Below are 17020 nucleotides of genomic sequence, written 5' to 3'. Positions count from 1 at the left end.
TACCACCGTCCGGCTTGCCCAAAGTCAAGAAAACCCTGAGCTGTACTCCGGATTCTCCCAGAGGTATATACTGAGCAACGGGGTCATTTCCGTAAAAACACGATATTGCACTAGACCACACCCGGGGACTGAGTCTAGTTCACCAAAGAACTGCGCCGCAGTTAATGACAGGGAGTGAGAGAGATTGACAAGTGTATTCAGTAGACAGAAATTGAGGGCGGAAGACTCACAGCCAGCGGGATCACGGGCCATCCGGAAGCTCAGCGGAGGGGTTTGCCTGGCCTTAAAGAAACCCCGCATCACGTGAACCCTGGGTGGAGCCAGCGCCACCAGGCTCCAGCGGAACGCGCACGCTCACGGTTTTGCTTCCCGCCGGAGGCTTTTGCCCACCGTCCCGGTGTTCCCCGAGGGAGGGGGGCGGTGGTGGCAGCTGGGGCTGCAGTTGCAGCCCAGGGGTCCGGAAGTCAACACCATGTCGAGTCTGCACAAGAGCCGGTAAGGAGACCCGAGGTCAAGACTGCACCCAGACCGCTCCGGCCAAGCCGGGCCTTCTCACCGACAGAGCTGCTCAGCGCATGTGCGGCCAAGAATAGCCCCCTCCTCCGGCGGCGGGCCCCCAGAGTCCACCTTAGGGTCTCATTGCCTGTGTGGCAGAGGCGAGAAGCAGAGGTGCTTCTCTTACCTTAGTGTCCCCTTTCTTTCTTACTCGGGACTCGTCCACCCCTCTATTGCTCTCTCCGCCTCTTCGCTCCACGATCCGCACCCCCTTTCTTTCCCCCCAAATGCCCCTGTCCCTGTGCCCCTTGCCCGTCAGAAACACCAGAGAACTCAGATTCTCCAGTCTGGCTTCTTAAATCCACCTCCTACCCCCATCCCTGGCTACATCTTGCAGCGTCCGCTAAGTTTTGGTCACTCCAGGACTAATTTTTCGTCTTTTGTCTTTGCCTGAGGGCAGGCCCCAGCAGTCTGCGCCCCCTCCCCCTTACCCAGCTAAGAGCTGTGGGAGCGGTGGGGAGGTTGTACAAGTCTGTGGATCAAATTACTCCTGGTTGCTCGAAGCTTGTTATATGAATTCTGGTAGTGGTGTGCTGTGGGCTGGGCTTGGCCTCAGCAAGTGCCCAAGAAATGCCAGCTCACTAGCAGTGGAAGGTGCTTAATGTTAAATTCTCACTTCAAACCCTTTTAATTAGAATACTGGTTCTTCGTTGGCATGGCAGTTTTAGAGGAGGAAACTTGTATTGCCCACTTCCCTAAGCTGGTAGTTGGAGACGGTTGAGGGTAAAGGATCTTTGGGCTGCAAGACTGATCATTAAGTCTTACTTTGGAGTTTCCTTTTCTGCCCTTGAAGGATTGCAGATTTCCAGGATGTCCTGAAGGAGCCCTCCATTGTGTTGGAAAAGCTTCGAGAACTCAGTTTTAGTGGTAAGATGCAATTTTACTCAGGGTTTCCCTGGAAACCTGCCTGATTGTGTAGAGCTAGGCCTTAGCTTGAGGGGCACATGATTCCCCAAATTCCTTGAAGTGGCCTGAAGATTGAACCAGTAGTAACCCTTTCAGCCTAGGTAAGGCCTTTCACCATTTCTCAGCTAGTTTCTTGTGTTAAGGAAGTGGCAGGGTGGTTCCCAGATTCTCTACTTGGCTTTGGCTCAGAGCTAAGAGTGACCTTTGGTTAATGTTAAAACTCAAGCCTTAGAACACCAATTTTAAGGAATTGAACATCGACCACGTTTGACTTTGCCCTTCCCCATGGTTAATGATCCAGCACGGAGATAGCTGGATTTTTACCCTGTCTGTAAAAACATCCCAAGATGTTTGTATAGCTCCTATGGTACCGCTCCGCCTAGTAACTTTGCAAGAAAAGAATTTAAGTTGCCGATGTCATGCAGATTCTGGGCGGGGGTGGGGTAGGGTGGGGTGGGGTGGGGGGTGTTGGCGGGTGTTGGCTCATGGTCCCAGTGTCAGGGAAACCACCCTGAGAGCTATTCTTGTGAATTCCTGACAGCATTGCAGAAGTTGGCCTTCCCATTCTGGAGTGAAATGGAGGCCCCAGAGGGGAGACTGTCTGTGATGATCGTGCAGAGCTTGCCCTGCACATCACACCTGTCTTAATCCTGGTGACTCTGTCTACAGATAGGTTTCTGTATCTGTAAGTGAGGGTGACGGAGCTAATCTTCCATACTTACTGGGGCTAAACTGGGAACTAAGTGAAGTGGTGGTCTGGCACAGAGCTCTTAACCTGAACGTTTGGTTTGAGTTTCACAAATGTGGGCTGCCATTGGTGGTCTGTGTCCTGTGCTAGCCGTAGGGCCATCATCAAGCAGATGCTCTTGCCTGTCTGAAACCCACCCATTAAGTTCCTACTCAAGATAATGTAATTCCAGTTTTGATAGGCTCTATGGAGAAGCCACAGAGCTATTGTTTATAAGCAGAGACGATAATGCCCGGCATAGTGATTCACACCTTTAATCCCAGAAGAGAAGGCAAAGGCAGGTGAATCTCTGTGAGTTCAAGGTCAGCTTGGTCTACAGAGTGAGTTCTAGCTCAGGCAGGGCTACACAGAGAAACCCTGTCTCAAAAAATAAAAAGAGCCCGAGACTGGGTATCTAGTTCAGTTCATAAAGCATTTGCCTAGCATGAGCAAGAGCCCCACGTTTGATTCTCAGCACCCCATATACTAGACATGGTGGCCAAACACACTTGTAATCCTGCCACTGAGGAGGTTGAAGCAGGAGGATTGAAGTTCCTCCTTGGTTCCAGAGTAACTTTGAGACCAGCCTGGGCTATATATGAGACTCTGCCCCCTCCCCTAAAAGAAGAGCCTGACTTTGAATAGAGTTATTAGTTGATAAAGGGCCCCTTTGAAGAGGGAATATCAAAGATGAGAAGGTTCAAAGTACAAATGAGGTTCTGGGCTGGGGGACAGGGCTTTAGGCAGAAATTAGAGTTACTATATTCTTAGATATTTCTTTGGTGGAGAATGGTTCCTGGAGTGCTTCTTGCCCAGTTCACTCCCTGCCGGCTGACTCCAAGGCATAGTTCTGGGGGGTTCTGGAACTCTGGCTTGGGGTGACCTTTGCCTGCTGTGTCCACAGGCATCCCCTGTGAGGGCGGACTGCGGTGCCTCTGCTGGAAGGTGGGTGTGCCTGGTTCTGTGGGGCTTCTTGGTTCTGAGTCCTTGGGTCTTGCATGGACCTCCTCCTGGCCTCTTCTCTCCACTATTTTCCTGGCTTGTCTGAGGAAGTCTTTCTGAGAGTTTGTGGGGTTTGTGTTCTTTTGACTTCCCTTCCAGGACTCCTTTGGGGATGGAATAAATACTTCATTATGCCAAGAAAGATTTCTACTTATTGGTGCTAGGGAAGCCACCTCCAAAGCCTAGGTGGTGGCAGCCTCTGTTCTGGGCTGCCAGCCCTTCAGTATCAAGTTCGCTTCTCATCTAGAACAGTCTGAGGAAAGCAGAGGAAGGGGCTGAGCTGGGCTGGGAGGAGGGAGGCCACTGTCCAGGATAGGGACAGGGATGTCATCAGAGCTGTGCTGTTCTCTGTGCAGATCCTCCTGAACTACCTCCCTTTGGAGAGAGACTCGTGGGATTCCATCCTGGCCAAGCAGAGGTGAGACCTATGATCAGGGGAGACTGAGGGGTTTCTCCTCATGTGGAGCCTCCTGTGAGTGCCTTTCTGGCGGGATCTCCAATCATCATCTTTTCTCTGCTCGTCTCTCCTGCAGGGGGCTTTATTCACAGTTCCTGAGAGAGATGATTATTCAGCCTGGCATTGCGAAGGCCAACATGGGTGTGTCCAGAGAGGACGTGACCTTTGAGGACCATGTAAGTAGGGTTGGCAGTATGGGCTGAGCGGGGGGGCAAGGGTGGGGCAGAGGCTTGGATCAGCCAGGACCCCTTGGTGGACAGGCACAGCCTGGCCTGCATTCCTATCTTCATGGACCTACCTTCTGACTGGCTTGCCCCCTCTTGGAAACAGTGGTGTCTTCCTGCTCACTCTAGGCACAGGGGAGCCACGGGAGCCTTAGGCCTACTTAGTGACATGGCAATAACTAATGTCCTGAGTGTGTTGTGGGGGAGTCACTCTGCAAAGGAGCTCTTAGCGTATGTTCTCTGGAAACCTGACCAGTTCAAATGTATGCGTGCGTGTGTGCGTGTGTGCGTGTGTGCGTGTGTGCATGTGTGCGTGTGCGTGTGTGTGTGTGTGTGTGTGTGTGTGTGTGTTGGTTTTTATGAGACAGGGTACTGTGCATAGCCCTGGCTATCCTGGAATTCACCTTTAGACATTTGCCTCAGCCTCCTGAGCTCTGGGATTTAAGGCATGCATGACCACTCTTCTCACTTTTGTTTTTGGTTTTTAAATAAAAGATTAATTAAAAAATTATTTTAGCCTCATTTGTTTTATGTATATGAGCATTTTGCTTCCGTGTATATAAGTGCACTACGTGCATGCCTGATCAGGAGATGGAGTCAGATCCCCTGGAACTAAAGTAACAGATGGTTGTGAGCCACCGTGCGGTGCTGGGAACTGAGATCCTTTGTGAAGAGTAGTGCGTGCTCCACACTACATGTGCAGTGCAGACTTTAGTTCTAGCACTCAGGACAGAGGCCGGTGGTCTACAGAGTGAGTTCCAGGACACCCTGTGTCAAAACCAAACCAAACCAAACCAAATACCTACATAAGCAGTGCATGCTCCTAAGACTCGCCAGTCTCTCAGCTTTTTAAGACAGACTCCTGTGTACTCTGTGCTGGCCTGACACTTGGAGGTTTTTGTTTGTTTTGCTTTTTTGTTTTTTGAGATGGGGTTTCTCCGTACAGCCCTGGCTGTCCTGAACTCACTCTATAGACCAGACTGGCCTTGGAAACGTGGCCACAGAGGTCCACCTGCCTCTGCCTCCCCAAGTGCTGGGGTTAATGGTGTGTGACACTGTCACCTGGCTGTGGCATTCAGTTTATAGCCAAGAGTAACCCTGAACTTGAAAACGTTTTTAAACAATTCACTGCTCGTGTGTGTACGGATGCCAGGGAGGGTGTGCTTCATGGTGCATGTATAGAGGGGAGAGGACAGCGTTGAGTCACGTCTTGTCCTCCCCATGAGTCTGGGGACTGACCCTGGGTCTTCACGCTTGTGCAGCAAGCACCTCTAACCACTAAGCCAAACACAGGCCCGAAGTGGTGTGTTTGTTCACAGACAGGGTCTTGCTGTGTGGCATCTTCCTGCTTCAGTCCCTTGCAAAGGTCCAGGGTCTCCCCCTGTAAATGCTTGTTTACCTTGGAGACTGAGCAAAGGACCTCAGAGGTGGTGGGCACTCATTCCGCCTGAGCTCCATAGCTCTCATCTGCAGTCCTTGAAGATTCTACGATTGTACAGTTGAAGAAAGCTGGACAGAAATGAGAATGAAGTGCTGTTTGAGGCCTGGAGAAAACCCTGTCTCCTCTTCCTATATCGGCTCCTTCATGGAGACTTCCCAGGGCAGGATGTAGAGCTGGGCTGGCCTCAGAGCCATCCTCCCAAATTGGAGTTGACCACTCAAAGCTCTGGTAGAAAATGAGATGGCATTCATTCATTCACTCAACCTTTCAACAGCGCTCAGCAAGGGATTGCTACAGGCACACTTCTAGCTGGGGCACTGCCGAGTACACTGTCTGCCACCCAGCATGTGCTCAGAGCAGGCCGCAAGGCTCACCGCTGGCTGTGCAGTGTGGAAGTGTCTTCACGGTACCTGAGAGGCACTGGGAAGCCTGTGCTTGCTGTGTTCTCTGGGTGGACTGAGCCAGGTCTGAGGGCATTTAGTCTGAGGGCCCTGAGCTGCGGCCCTGCCTGGTTCTTGGACACAGCATCTGCTTCTCCCTCTCTTCACAGCCCCTGAACCCAAACCCTGACAGCAGGTGGAACACATATTTTAAGGACAACGAGGTGCTATTGCAGATCGACAAAGATGTCCGGTAAGAGGCTCCCAGGGGCCTTCTGCTGCTGGAGACCTGTTTGGGGGGAGGGGGGCCGCTGTAGTGATTGTACTGATGTGGAGTGGTGCAAAGGAGTGCTGGAGTCTTTGTGTCTGGTTTAGTCGCAGCCTCCAGTTGACTATTTGACCTTGTGCAGGTGACCAGGCTCTCATACATACCTTACCGGGGAATAGAGGCGAGATGGCTGAGGTTAAGGACATGTCCCATATGGGAATGCTATGCAGGCTGTAACACGCGACAGTGGCCCTTGAAGAAGGTCCCTAGGAGCCAATCCCTCTCCTCACTGAGCCGCCTGCCTGAGTCCTCTCTGGCACCCGCTCCTTGTTTAGACAGGAAAGTCACGCAGAGCTCACTCAGTGGTGTTTCAAGGAATCTCTCCCGGGCCCAGCTCTGCCTGCACCAGCACAGGCCAGCTGCACTATGTGAGGAGGCCTGGAGGCTTACGAGAGGGTCAGATACTCAACCTGGCAACACAGAGGGCTGCGAAGGTTCCAAGTGCTGTGGGGGAAGAAAAGCCAGTGGTTTGAGAAAACGGGGCTTTTGAGGAGGTGACTCAGCAGGAGATGCCAGTCGTGAGGAGAATGGGAGGCATGGCTTTGTGGAAGAGCTTTCTAGCCTAAGGAACCATGCAGGAGTCTCCCGAGTGCTGCTTCTCTGTCCGGATCCTCTCCAGATACCCAGTAGGGGCCGTTATCAGGCTCTTGCCACCTTTCTGCTCAGACTGGTGTTAGAGTAGACCTACCTGTGATATGCTGTAGGCCAGGTTTAGGTCAAGAGCTCCATCCTGAAATAGTTCTGTGGAGGATTAGGGGCTCAGGTTCTGTCTCACTGGTGATGGCAGTAGGTTGTCAGTGTTTCCTGAGGGCCAGTATGCAGTGTGCTGGGCCTTGGATGTCTAAGTGCCGTGCTCTGTTGTGCTCCAGATCCCAGCCTCCCCCCTGATGTTCCGTGCACATCTCTCCATGTCAGCGGAGGGTGCTCTGTGATAAATGACCATGGTCCATGCTTCTGTGTAAACATGCATCTAGAGACAGGTGCATGGAAATACATGATTTAGGGGGGTGGGTATTGAACCCAGGACTTGACTCCTTATATACATACAGTGCATGCCGGGCAAGCATTCTACCAGCCAGCTATATCCTTAGCTCCTAGACAGGTGCCTTTGTCATGGAAACGTATTTGTGGTTTATGGGAATCAGGCTGTGTGCCATAAAAACACTTAGCGTATTTACACACGTGTTCCTCTCCACAGACACATATGAAGTGACCGTGCATATGCCATTTCTACTGCCTTTTTAAAAACTGCATCTCGGGGTTGGGGATTTAGCGCAGGGGTAGAGCGCTTGCCTAGGAAGCGCAAGGCCCGGGGTTCGGTCCCCAGCCCCAAAAAAAAAAACCAAAAAAAAAAAAAAAAAAACTGCATCTCTTGGGATAAAATACCATTATTTTAGTTTTTTGAGATAAAGTCTCACACTATGTCAGGGCTGGTCTGGAGCTCACTTTGTAGCTGAAGCTGGCCTTGAACTCAGAGCAATCCTCCTGCCGTAGGCCTCCCAAATACTTGATTATATGTGTGAGCCGCCATACCCGGCTGTGACGTTACAATTACAAACAAGCAAAGAGTCGAAGGGGCGGCTCAGTGGTAGAGCACTTGTCTGACGTGGCCTAGGTTAGTCCCCCAGCACTGTAAAATCAGTAAAATCAACCATTCCTGAGGATACCTGCGGCTGCCGGGCTGGAGCCTCCACCCTGAGTGACAGCAGCTTTTCTATTCCAATAGGAGGCTGTGCCCAGATATATCCTTCTTCCAAAGAGCCACGGAGTACCCCTGCCTCCTCATCCTGGACCCACAGAATGAGTTTGAGACCCTTCGTAAGCGTGTGGAGCAGACGACACTGAAGTCTCAGACGGTGGCCCGGAACCGAAGCGGGGTCACAAATGTAAGAGCCATTCGGGGACTGGAATAGTTTTCTTTTAAAGATTTATTTATTCCATTTGAGTGTTTGCCTCTGTGTGTGTGTGTGTGTGTGTGTATATGTGTGTGTGTGTGTGTGTGTGTGTGTACACGTACATATGCACCATGTACAAGCCTGGTACCTGTGGAGATCAAAAAAAGGCATCAGATGCCCTGGAACTGGAGTCGTGGATGGCTATGCGTGCTGGGAATCGAACTCTGGTCCTCTACAAGAACAAGTGCTCTTAACTGCTGAGCCATCTTTCCAGCTCCCTGCGGTCTTTTCTTTCTTCTCTTTTCATTTTTTGTTTTTTTTTTCAAGATTTATTTATTTATGAGTGCTCTGTCTGCTTGTTTGCCAAAAGAGGGCATCAGATTTTATTATACATGGTTGTGAGTCACTATGTGGCTGCTAGGAATTGAACTCAGGACCTCTGAAAGAGCAGCCAGTGCTCTTAACCGCTGAGCCATCCATCTCTCCAGCCTCTAGGGCTTCTCCTGATAGGCTGTCCCTTCCTGTCTCCTTTGGTGCACTGGCCACAGAGCGCTTTCTGAAGGTTGCTGTCAGAGGCCTTTTGTTGTTCCACCTGGGAATGCTAGCTGCAGGCTGAGGTACTGTCCTCATCTTAGGCTCTGCTGGTTCTGAGGGACATCCCAGTGTGGTGTGAGCAGTAGTGGGGTAGCTTGCAGTCCATCCAGGAATGGGCCTCAGAAGCTGCAACTGATCTAGACAGCAGGACAAGAAGGACAGGGGAGAAATTGGTTTCCGAGTATTATGGAAGGCATGTGCCAAGTCCTCAGATGAGAGTGCCAAATGTTCCATCCAGAGGGGGCCTCAGCGGTAATTCTGCTGCAGAAGAAAAAAGCCCTTCTGACTGAGCCCCAGTGGCCACTGGGCCTCCTCCTCACACAGGCTATCCAGTGTATGTCCCGTTACCCACTGTGCCAATCCAGTCATGAACTGACTGCCCATGGCCATGAGTATTGAACACGTGTCACCATACCCTTCCTGAACACCCTGGAGGAAGTTACCCAGCTGTTTTTCAGGCCTAGGGCTGGGGGCTGGTTTTAGATTTGTGTTGACTGTTGAACGTTATTTACTGTATAAATATAATTTGTCACTTTTTTTGAGAAGAAAAAACTTTAAACCAAAAATAAATAAAATGCCAGACTGTGGTAGATCACGCCTTTAGTCCCAACATTTGGAAGGCAGAGTCAGGCAGATCTCTGAGTTTCAGGCCAGCCTGGTCTATAGAATGAGTCCCAGGACAGCCAGGGCTACACAGAGAAACCTTGTCTCGAAAAAGAAAACAAACAACAAAATCCCTTTATTATTATACAAGGGATCTGGATGGGATAGGATGTAGCAAGCATTCACTGACCTGATTAGTCAGGTGCCCATTCCAGTGGCTATGAATGTCCTGAAGGGACCATCATCACTCTGCATCGGGGTTTCTCCAATGCTGTCCAACAGCTCCCAACCCCGGAGTTTAATCCTGAGACAGGAGAAGGTACCAAACAGTGCCCTGGCCACCATTCCCACAGCAAAACTCACGACAAAGCCCACCCTCACATGGTCGAAGCAGCCAGGCTGGGATTGCCTGTAGGATCTACAGTCACTGGCATCTCCTTCACTGCCACGGTCAGTCGGCTCTACGCCTCACACCAAAAACTTAATTTATCATTTGTGTCATGCAAAAGAAAATGAGGGCCCCAGTGGCTAGAAGCAGTAAGACATGAAGGAAGGTGCTGGAAGGTTCCAGAAGAGTTGGTATTCGGGAGGTCAGATAGGCCTTGTCCAGATGGCTGGTGGGCCCTTGGAGTATTCTGAGCAGGCAGCAACCTTTGGTCCGGGTGACCTCATGCATAGAAAGGATATCAAAACAGACGGCTGCGTTTGTCCAGGCCACAGTTGGGTTCCGGCAGGGGCAGATCTGGAACATAGAAGGGGGCTGCTCTGGGTCAGCCCTGAGGGTTGTTGAGCTCAAGATCTAGCAGACCCTGCCACTTGTGGCAGCTGATATGGCTCCCCATCTCTATTCCCCAAAATGAGGTGTGTGACTGTATTTCTCCATGTAGACCCGCTGCTTTGGGACCTGTAGCAGTGACTTGTTCGCACATGTCAGTGGCTTCCTTCAGTGTGCAGGCCTCGCTCTGAAGCCTCTCCAGCAGGGAATAGTGGACTGCACAGATTCCTTTCTGAGTTGCTAACTAGTGAGGGTGTTGATGGGGCAGTCAGGACAGGGGCAGTCACTCCTGGCCCCATGTACCTGCTGCAGAGTTAGGATTCACTGGAGCTATGCAGAGCCCAGGCTTGGTAAAGGAACTGTGGCTCACTTGTGCATCCGTCTTGCATGGAAGCTGGTGAAGGCCCAGCCCTATTAATCCTTTTGCTGCGGTTTTGTATATGAGGGTCAGGCTTCTCCCATTTTATCTTTGGAGCTGGTCCTCACAGTCCAGGATCCTCCCGAAACTTCATCCGTGGGACTCTAGACCCATGGTAGGCTTAGCCTTCTGTGTGACTCTGGGCTTTTCCCTCCTCCATAATCTGGATCTGATCACTTCTGTGGAGCTGCAGGAGGAAATGAGGTCATGGAAGGCCGGTTCTTGGAAAGCCGGGAGTACTGGACCTTCCTGGGAGACATCCTGCCAGAGGCTTGGCCAGAGGCTCTGAGCTAGTCAGTCCAGGTTCAGGTCTGTGTGAGCCCCAGTTTCTTCCTCTTGAAATGTTCAAAGGTGGTGTCATGGCTCGAATCTTGTAATCTGAGGCAGGAGGATCATCTCAGGGTCACCCTCAGCAATATGACGAGTTTGCAGTCCAGCTTGGGCTGTGCCCAGCTCTTTGAAAAAAAAGAAAGAAAAGAGAAAGAAAATGGCTTTGAGAAGAGTGTAGGATCAGTCGGAGGAGTGTGGTCTGCTCCTGAGTGCATGTGTCTCTGACATCCGTATGACAAGTAGTGTGGAGAGAGCTAAGACTCCCTATGCTCTGTTTTAAGCCTCATACAGTCTCTGCCAGGGTCTCACCTGCAAGTCTCCCAGCTCTGCAGCCACTGGGAAATATATATATCTTTTCTTATGGTTACACGGGTGTAACGAGGGGTCTAGATTAGGATTTCTCACTGTTCAGTTCTTTCCCTCCCTTTCCCTGCCACTCACTTCCTTTTCTCAGAAGAAACCTCTGCTTATTTTGTTTTTGTTTTCAAGACGGTTTTTCTGTGCAACTTCTGGTTGTCCTGGAACTCACTCTGTAGACCAGGCTGGTCTTGAACTCAGAGATCCACCTGCCGCAGCCTCCTGAGTGCTAGGGTTAAAGACATGCACCACCACCCGGCATAACCTCTATTTTGTGGTTGCTTATGTTTTGTTTTGTTCTAATATAACCTTGGCTAGCCTTAAACTCTCAAAGATCTGCTTGCCCCGCCTCTCCAGTACTGGGACATACCTGTTCCGTTACACCTGTTGTGAGCGCTGTGTTTAGCCTACTTGTAACTGGAAGTCTCCTGCTCTATCGGCGCCTTGGGTCTGACGTGTTCTTCCTGCCCTGTCTTGCCCATAAACTAGGATGTTGTCAAGTTGGGCTTAATGGAAACACTTATCCTGCTAACAGGCTCTCCCTTCTCTCCAGATGAGCTCCCCGCACAAGAACAATGCACCATCAGCCCTGAACGAGTATGAGGTTCTACCCAATGGCTGCGAAGCCCACTGGGAGGTGGTGGAGCGGATCCTGTTCATCTATGCCAAGCTCAACCCTGGCATCGCTTATGTGCAGGGCATGAATGAGATCGTGGGCCCCCTCTACTACACTTTTGCCACTGACCCTAACAGCGAGTGGAAAGGTAGACACATAGAGTCTCCCATTGCTGGCTCCCTAGAGAAAGAGAGTGGGCTGGACTGACTGATAGGCTATATGAGGCTTGGAAGCCTCATCTGCTTTTATATATCTGTGCCCGTGTCAGAGCAGGGCTAGCTACATTGGATCCGAGAACCTTTCCTGCTCTGCCTCCCTGAGTCCTGCTTCTTACTGATCTGTGGATGCTCGTGACTTGCGGTAGAATAGCTAGATGGTCACGAGAAGCTAAGAGGTGATCCGTTAGCACAGTGCATGATAGGCTGCTGACTGGGCTGACCACGTCCTAGGTGAGGGCTAAGTGCTGATGGTGTTAGAGCCCAGTCCAGCCTTCAGGGGCAGTTTAGTGACACTCAGAAGTGGGCCAAACTCTTGTGGGTGAGAGGCGAGGTGGGACTCACGAGCACTTCACATCCCTGGTCCACTCACATGCCACTGTCTATTGCAGAGCACGCTGAAGCAGATACCTTTTTCTGCTTCACCAACCTCATGGCCGAGATACGGGACAACTTCATCAAGAGCCTGGATGACTCCCAGTGCGGCATCACCTACAAGATGGAAAAGGTGTACTCCACCTTGAAGGAGAAGGACGTGGAGCTCTACCTGAAGCTGGTGAGGACAGGCACACGGGCACATGGGCAGGACACACAGGCCGGGGACACAGTGCTTCTGCCTTGAGTGTGGGGCTGGAAATGGCTGCAGTTGAGCAGTGTTGGGCAGTCCATGGGATGCTGCCCCAGCTCCAGGGAGCACTGACCTGTGTGCTGAGACGGGCCTGGGAGGCCTGGCAGCTGAGCACAGGAGACAGTAGGCTGGGAGTGTAAAGTTTAGAGTGGTACTTAGAGGCAGGACGAGATGGTACGCGCTTTCAGCCCAGTCAGCCAGGAGTACATAGACACCTTGTCTTAAAAAACAAATCCAGCCTTGGGAGGCAGAGGCAGGTGGATCTCTGAGTTCCAGGCCAGCCTGGTCTACAGAGCAAGTTCCAGGACAGCCAGGGCTACATAGAGAAACCCTGCCATGAAAAAAAACAAAAAGGAAGAAAAGAATGTTTGCTGGCAGGCAAGATGGCCGAGCAGGTGAAGGTGCAGAAGGCTAAGCCCAGCACATTCAGAGATGTCAGAGAACTGTGGCCTCTGCTTCCCGAGGGCTGGGACTGAGTTGTGCGCCACTCCCATCCCCCACCCTCCGCTAAAGCTTAAATTTTTAAACAAATACAGAATTGTATGTGTGGTGTATGCTTTGTTACCACCCTCTGAGGCTCACCGGGGTGCTGCTGTCTTGGGGATCCCTCCTCCATAGGGTTGTTCTGTGGTTATGTGAGCTGAGCACAGCTACAGTGCCTGGTACTGGTCCTCCTGCTGGTCCACAGATCTAAGAGGAGGAGACACATGAATTGATATCATTTCCAAATCTAAAGGCTAGTGTAAAATTCAAGGTTTCTAGTGTGCCTTGAATAGCAAGATTGGCTGGAACTAGAAGCAGCCACCCTGTAGGTGGACCCAGGTTCTGTCTAGCCCCTTTGAGGGCCCTGAACAGGGTTTGCTCCTAGACTGTGTCTTCTTTTTTTTTTTTTTTTTTAGATTTATTTATTTATTTATTTTATGTACAGCATTCTGCCTGCATGTGACTGCAGGCCAGAAGAGGGCATCAGATCCCATTACAGATGGCTGTGAGCCACCATGTGGTTGCTGGGAATTGAACTCATGACCTCTGGAAGAGCAGTCAGTGCTCTTAACCACTGAGCCATCTCTCCAGCCCGACTGTGTCTTCTTTAAGTAGCTGATGTGCACTCCCTGACATGCACCCTTTGTCTCCCAGCAAGAACAGAGTATCAAGCCTCAGTTCTTTGCCTTCCGATGGCTGACACTGCTGCTGTCCCAGGAGTTCTTGTTGCCTGATGTCATCCGGATATGGGACTCCCTCTTTGCTGATGGCAACCGCTTCGATTTCCTCCTCCTGGTCTGCTGTGCTATGCTCATGTGAGTGGGGCCACGCTCAGCCTATCCTGAAGGGAAGCTGGGGGGAGGGGTGCCCAGTCCTGAGTGGTGAGCAGGGGCCAGCCTCCACAGCCAGAGAAAGCCTGGGCCTGTGGGCAGCCCCTGGGGCAGCCAGGGCCCAGCACTGGGGCTCTCCTTTCCCTGCAGACTGATCCGGGAGCAGTTGCTGAAGGGGGACTTCACTGCCAACATGCGGCTTCTGCAGGTAATGGTTGGCGGGGCGAGACCAGTCTCAGACACTGGCAGGCTGGGGCCAGAAACAGGAGCACATAGTGTGCATTCGTTCAGGGTCCAGGCTCCTAAAGCACAACCAGCGTGGACCTGAGTCGAATCCTGGTCACCACAGACCTTGAGTGTAGTTAGAGTGTAGTATGTGGAAGTTGCTGATTGGCCCCAGGCCAGGGAGGTGTGTGTCAGGGGCTCTGACAGCTAGCCTGAGGCTCATGTCCTATTCTTCTCTGCCCTGTCATGTGACTTGACTTTGTCTCTGTGTCTCTCCCAACACCTGGCATAGGGTTGGTGTTGAAGAACCTCACTGGCTAGGTCTGTAAGATGGGTACAGTCACAGCACCCCTCCTAGGTGCTGAGGTGACTGGAAGGCTAAGAGCCATGTTGCCAGAGCTAGTACCATGCTCTTCTCATCGGTGTGGTTCCGGGTTCTGTGTCAGGAGACATGACGGCTAACGCCTCTGGATACCCTGGTTCTAACACACACTGAGACTTTTTGGACCTTGGGAGGTGTGACCTTAATGACATGCAGTGTTTGGGGCGGGATACTCTGGGTGTCTGGTACACCGTGGTCCCTGCCCCTGGCGCCATACCATGGTAACACGTCTCTGGGAAGGTGGTGGGTGTGGCAATTGGAAAAAAGTGGGGGCCGCTCCAGGAGCATGTTGTGGCTTTCCCCATATTCAGGATTACCCCATCTCAGATGTCTGCAAGATCTTACAGAAAGCCAAGGAACTCCAAGACTCGAAGTAACCCGGCAGCAGGAGGCCCAGGACTAGAAGAACATTCACCTGCGCTCTGCACCCTTCATTTTGGGACACAAAGGAGCCTGTGAGAGAGCCAGCCTGAGGGCAAGCTGCAGTCTCTGAGGGCCAGCTCCGGGTCTGCCCAGCCTGCGTGCAGGGTCCAGGCTGCTCCTGGAGCACACCGTGCTGCGCTCCTTCCCAGTGCTCAGCCTGCCACACCCTGCACTCCAGCCTGGGACCCTCACCAGACTGCTCAGAAGGCTGGGGCTCCTCAGCTGGCTTCCTGGGGCTGAGTCACGGGGCCTAGGAGGCTCAGGTCCTGTCAGGCCTCTGCCCAGGGGCTCCTCACCCTTTGTGCTTTCACCTTCCCTGGGCGCTGATCAGGGAGGGAATCGGCGAATGGGCCGGAAACCACTTCTGCGTGTTGGTGCTCGAGCTACCTGGGGAAGCACTCCAGAGGAGCTGAGTGACTGCCAGTTCTAGGGGCACCGTTTGTCTCCATCAGGTGTTTGCTCGTGGCCGTTAGGGCTGTCTCCCGGGTCTCTGCTTTTGTGTGTGTGTGTACACGTGTGTTCACACATGCCCTGGCAGTGGGGTGAGGGTGTGTGGGAACCCTCTAAGGCCCTGCTTCCCCTTCTGTGTCTACCTCTGCCTGTCCCTTTCTTCCTTTGCCAGAGGCATGTGTGATTCCTGCGATTCTTCCTCTGTCTTTTCCTCTTCCTTCTCTCGGGGCGCCTTACCCTGACCCCTTCCCTCGCTCCTCCCCTCTGCTCCCTGAAGTCAGCATTCAGAAGGAGTGTAGCTTCGTGAAAGCCCTGGAGGCCAGCTTTGTTGGCCTCCTGTTCCCATCCCCAGCCTGAGGCCTCCAGGTCCCCTCATCAGAGCAGGAGTCCCTAGTATTTGGTCAGCAGACTTGAGGAAGCCAAGTGCTGCTGACAACGGCCGCCTGTGAAGCTCCGAGCCTGGCTCCCATTTTCTGCCCAAGAATGGAGAAAGGAAGGACGGGAGAGTCTTCAGTCAGAGATGAAGACACCATGGCACCTCTGTGCCTGGGAGCTGCCACCCCTTGACTTCCATGTCCCCACCCAGGGTGTGCAGGTCTTGTCAAAGGCAAGGGGACCAAAGAATGCTTCTCTGGGTCCAGGGTTGGCTTGACTGGAAAGCCTGGAGCCTCACAGTGCCAGAGGGCTACATCTGGCCTCTGTCCCTCGGGGCGGGGCGGGGCGGGGCTGGGGAGGCTGCAGAGGTGCTGGCCTTCCTGGTCTTCTGGCGCTGGGGCTGGGTTCCCTGCACCCTGTTCCGCAAGTAGACTGTCCTGACCATGTCCCTTCTGGCTCTCGTGTGGAGGGAGGGAGGGAAGGCGGCCTGAGTCCTGAAGGCAGGCTGGCAGCAAGGGTTCTCACCTGAGGCTCCAGCAGCAGCGAGGCTCCAGCAGCGGCCACCTGAAGCCTTCTAGAGAGCAGTGTCAGGCAGGCAGGGCTTCCGGCCTTCCCTGGCCGTTGCTTTAGCTGGCTGGGCTCTGCTGGGATCTGCTTGCTGTTTTGGTACCCTCTCTCCCCACACAATGCCTGGGAGATGTTTTACTATTTATTTAGACACAGGCTAGCTATTTATTGCAGATTAGCAAGGACCTGGGACTCTGGGTGGGTAGGAGTGGCTGAGATGGTAAAGGAGTTGGAGGTGTGGATTCTCTCGTTTCCCAAAGTTACCCCTGACGTCCTCTCCCTGTTCCTGGCTGGGAGGGCTGCCAGCTCTACGCTAGAACCCAGTATAAGGGAGGCCAGGGCTGATGCCTTTGCATTTGCAAAGATGCAGGCCATATACACCCCCACCGTCCTGATGGCCCTCAAACCTAGCACTTGTTAACTCAGTCCCAGACCCCTTTGTCCTGGGACGCAGCAGAGGCTGCCCAGGACACAGGCGCATTCCCTCTTGCCTGTCTCCCACCCCAACCTTACCTGCCCCCTTCCTGGGACCATGCTACTGGAATCGCTGCGTCTGATTTGCCTCTGTGGGAGACCTACATCCTGTGCCCACCACTTGTCCTTGAGATGAAGGCCAAGGACATGGAGACTGTCTTGGGTAGGGTGGCTCCACAGATGGGTGCTGTCTGAGGAAAGGATCTGCCCTTGATTCTGAAGGGGGAACCAGAGCCTGAGTGCCTGCGGCTCAGTTGGGAGCAGCTCCCAGGAGCGCAGCAGGCCAGTGCTGTTGATGAGTTCTCGTTAATAAACTGTGTGCTCTCTACCATTGGTGCTGTGGTGGCTGGACTTGAGACT

At 52.5% G+C, this 17020-nt stretch overlaps 1 protein-coding gene across 2 annotated transcripts; it reads left to right on the top strand.

Moving 5' to 3' along the window:
• The first annotated feature begins 366 nt into the window (after positions 1–366).
• Tbc1d13 (TBC1 domain family member 13) lies at positions 367–16157 on the top strand. 2 transcript variants are annotated; one of them, XM_032890614.1, is made up of 12 exons: positions 367–495; positions 1349–1422; positions 3093–3133; positions 3547–3608; positions 3724–3823; positions 5863–5945; positions 7747–7906; positions 11546–11756; positions 12216–12379; positions 13589–13749; positions 13915–13972; positions 14683–16157. In XM_032890614.1, the coding sequence occupies exons 1-12, from the start codon at positions 473–475 to the stop codon at positions 14746–14748; spliced, it is 1203 nt and encodes a 400-aa protein (XP_032746505.1). In that variant the 5' UTR covers positions 367–472; the 3' UTR covers positions 14749–16157. The 2 variants fall into 2 exon arrangements, with proteins under 2 accessions (XP_032746505.1, XP_032746506.1); XM_032890615.1 differs by lacking the exons at positions 367–495; positions 3093–3133.
• Positions 16158–17020: the final 863 nt, after the last annotated feature.

Source organism: Rattus rattus, unplaced genomic scaffold (genome assembly GCF_011064425.1).
Source record: "Rattus rattus isolate New Zealand unplaced genomic scaffold, Rrattus_CSIRO_v1 PGA_scaffold_81, whole genome shotgun sequence".
NCBI classification, from domain to species: domain Eukaryota; kingdom Metazoa; phylum Chordata; class Mammalia; order Rodentia; family Muridae; genus Rattus; species Rattus rattus.
Note: the sequence above shows the minus strand (reverse complement) of the source record. Positions and strands in the feature narration are given on the sequence as shown.

Coding starts and splice junctions, on each gene's coding strand:
- Tbc1d13 (XM_032890614.1), top strand. CDS start 473: ATGTCGAGTCTGCACAAGAGCCG. Junction 496..1,348: donor TCGAGTCTGCACAAGAGCCG/GTAAGGAGACCC, acceptor CTGCCCTTGAAG/GATTGCAGATTTCCAGGATG. Junction 12,380..13,588: donor TGGAGCTCTACCTGAAGCTG/GTGAGGACAGGC, acceptor TTTGTCTCCCAG/CAAGAACAGAGTATCAAGCC.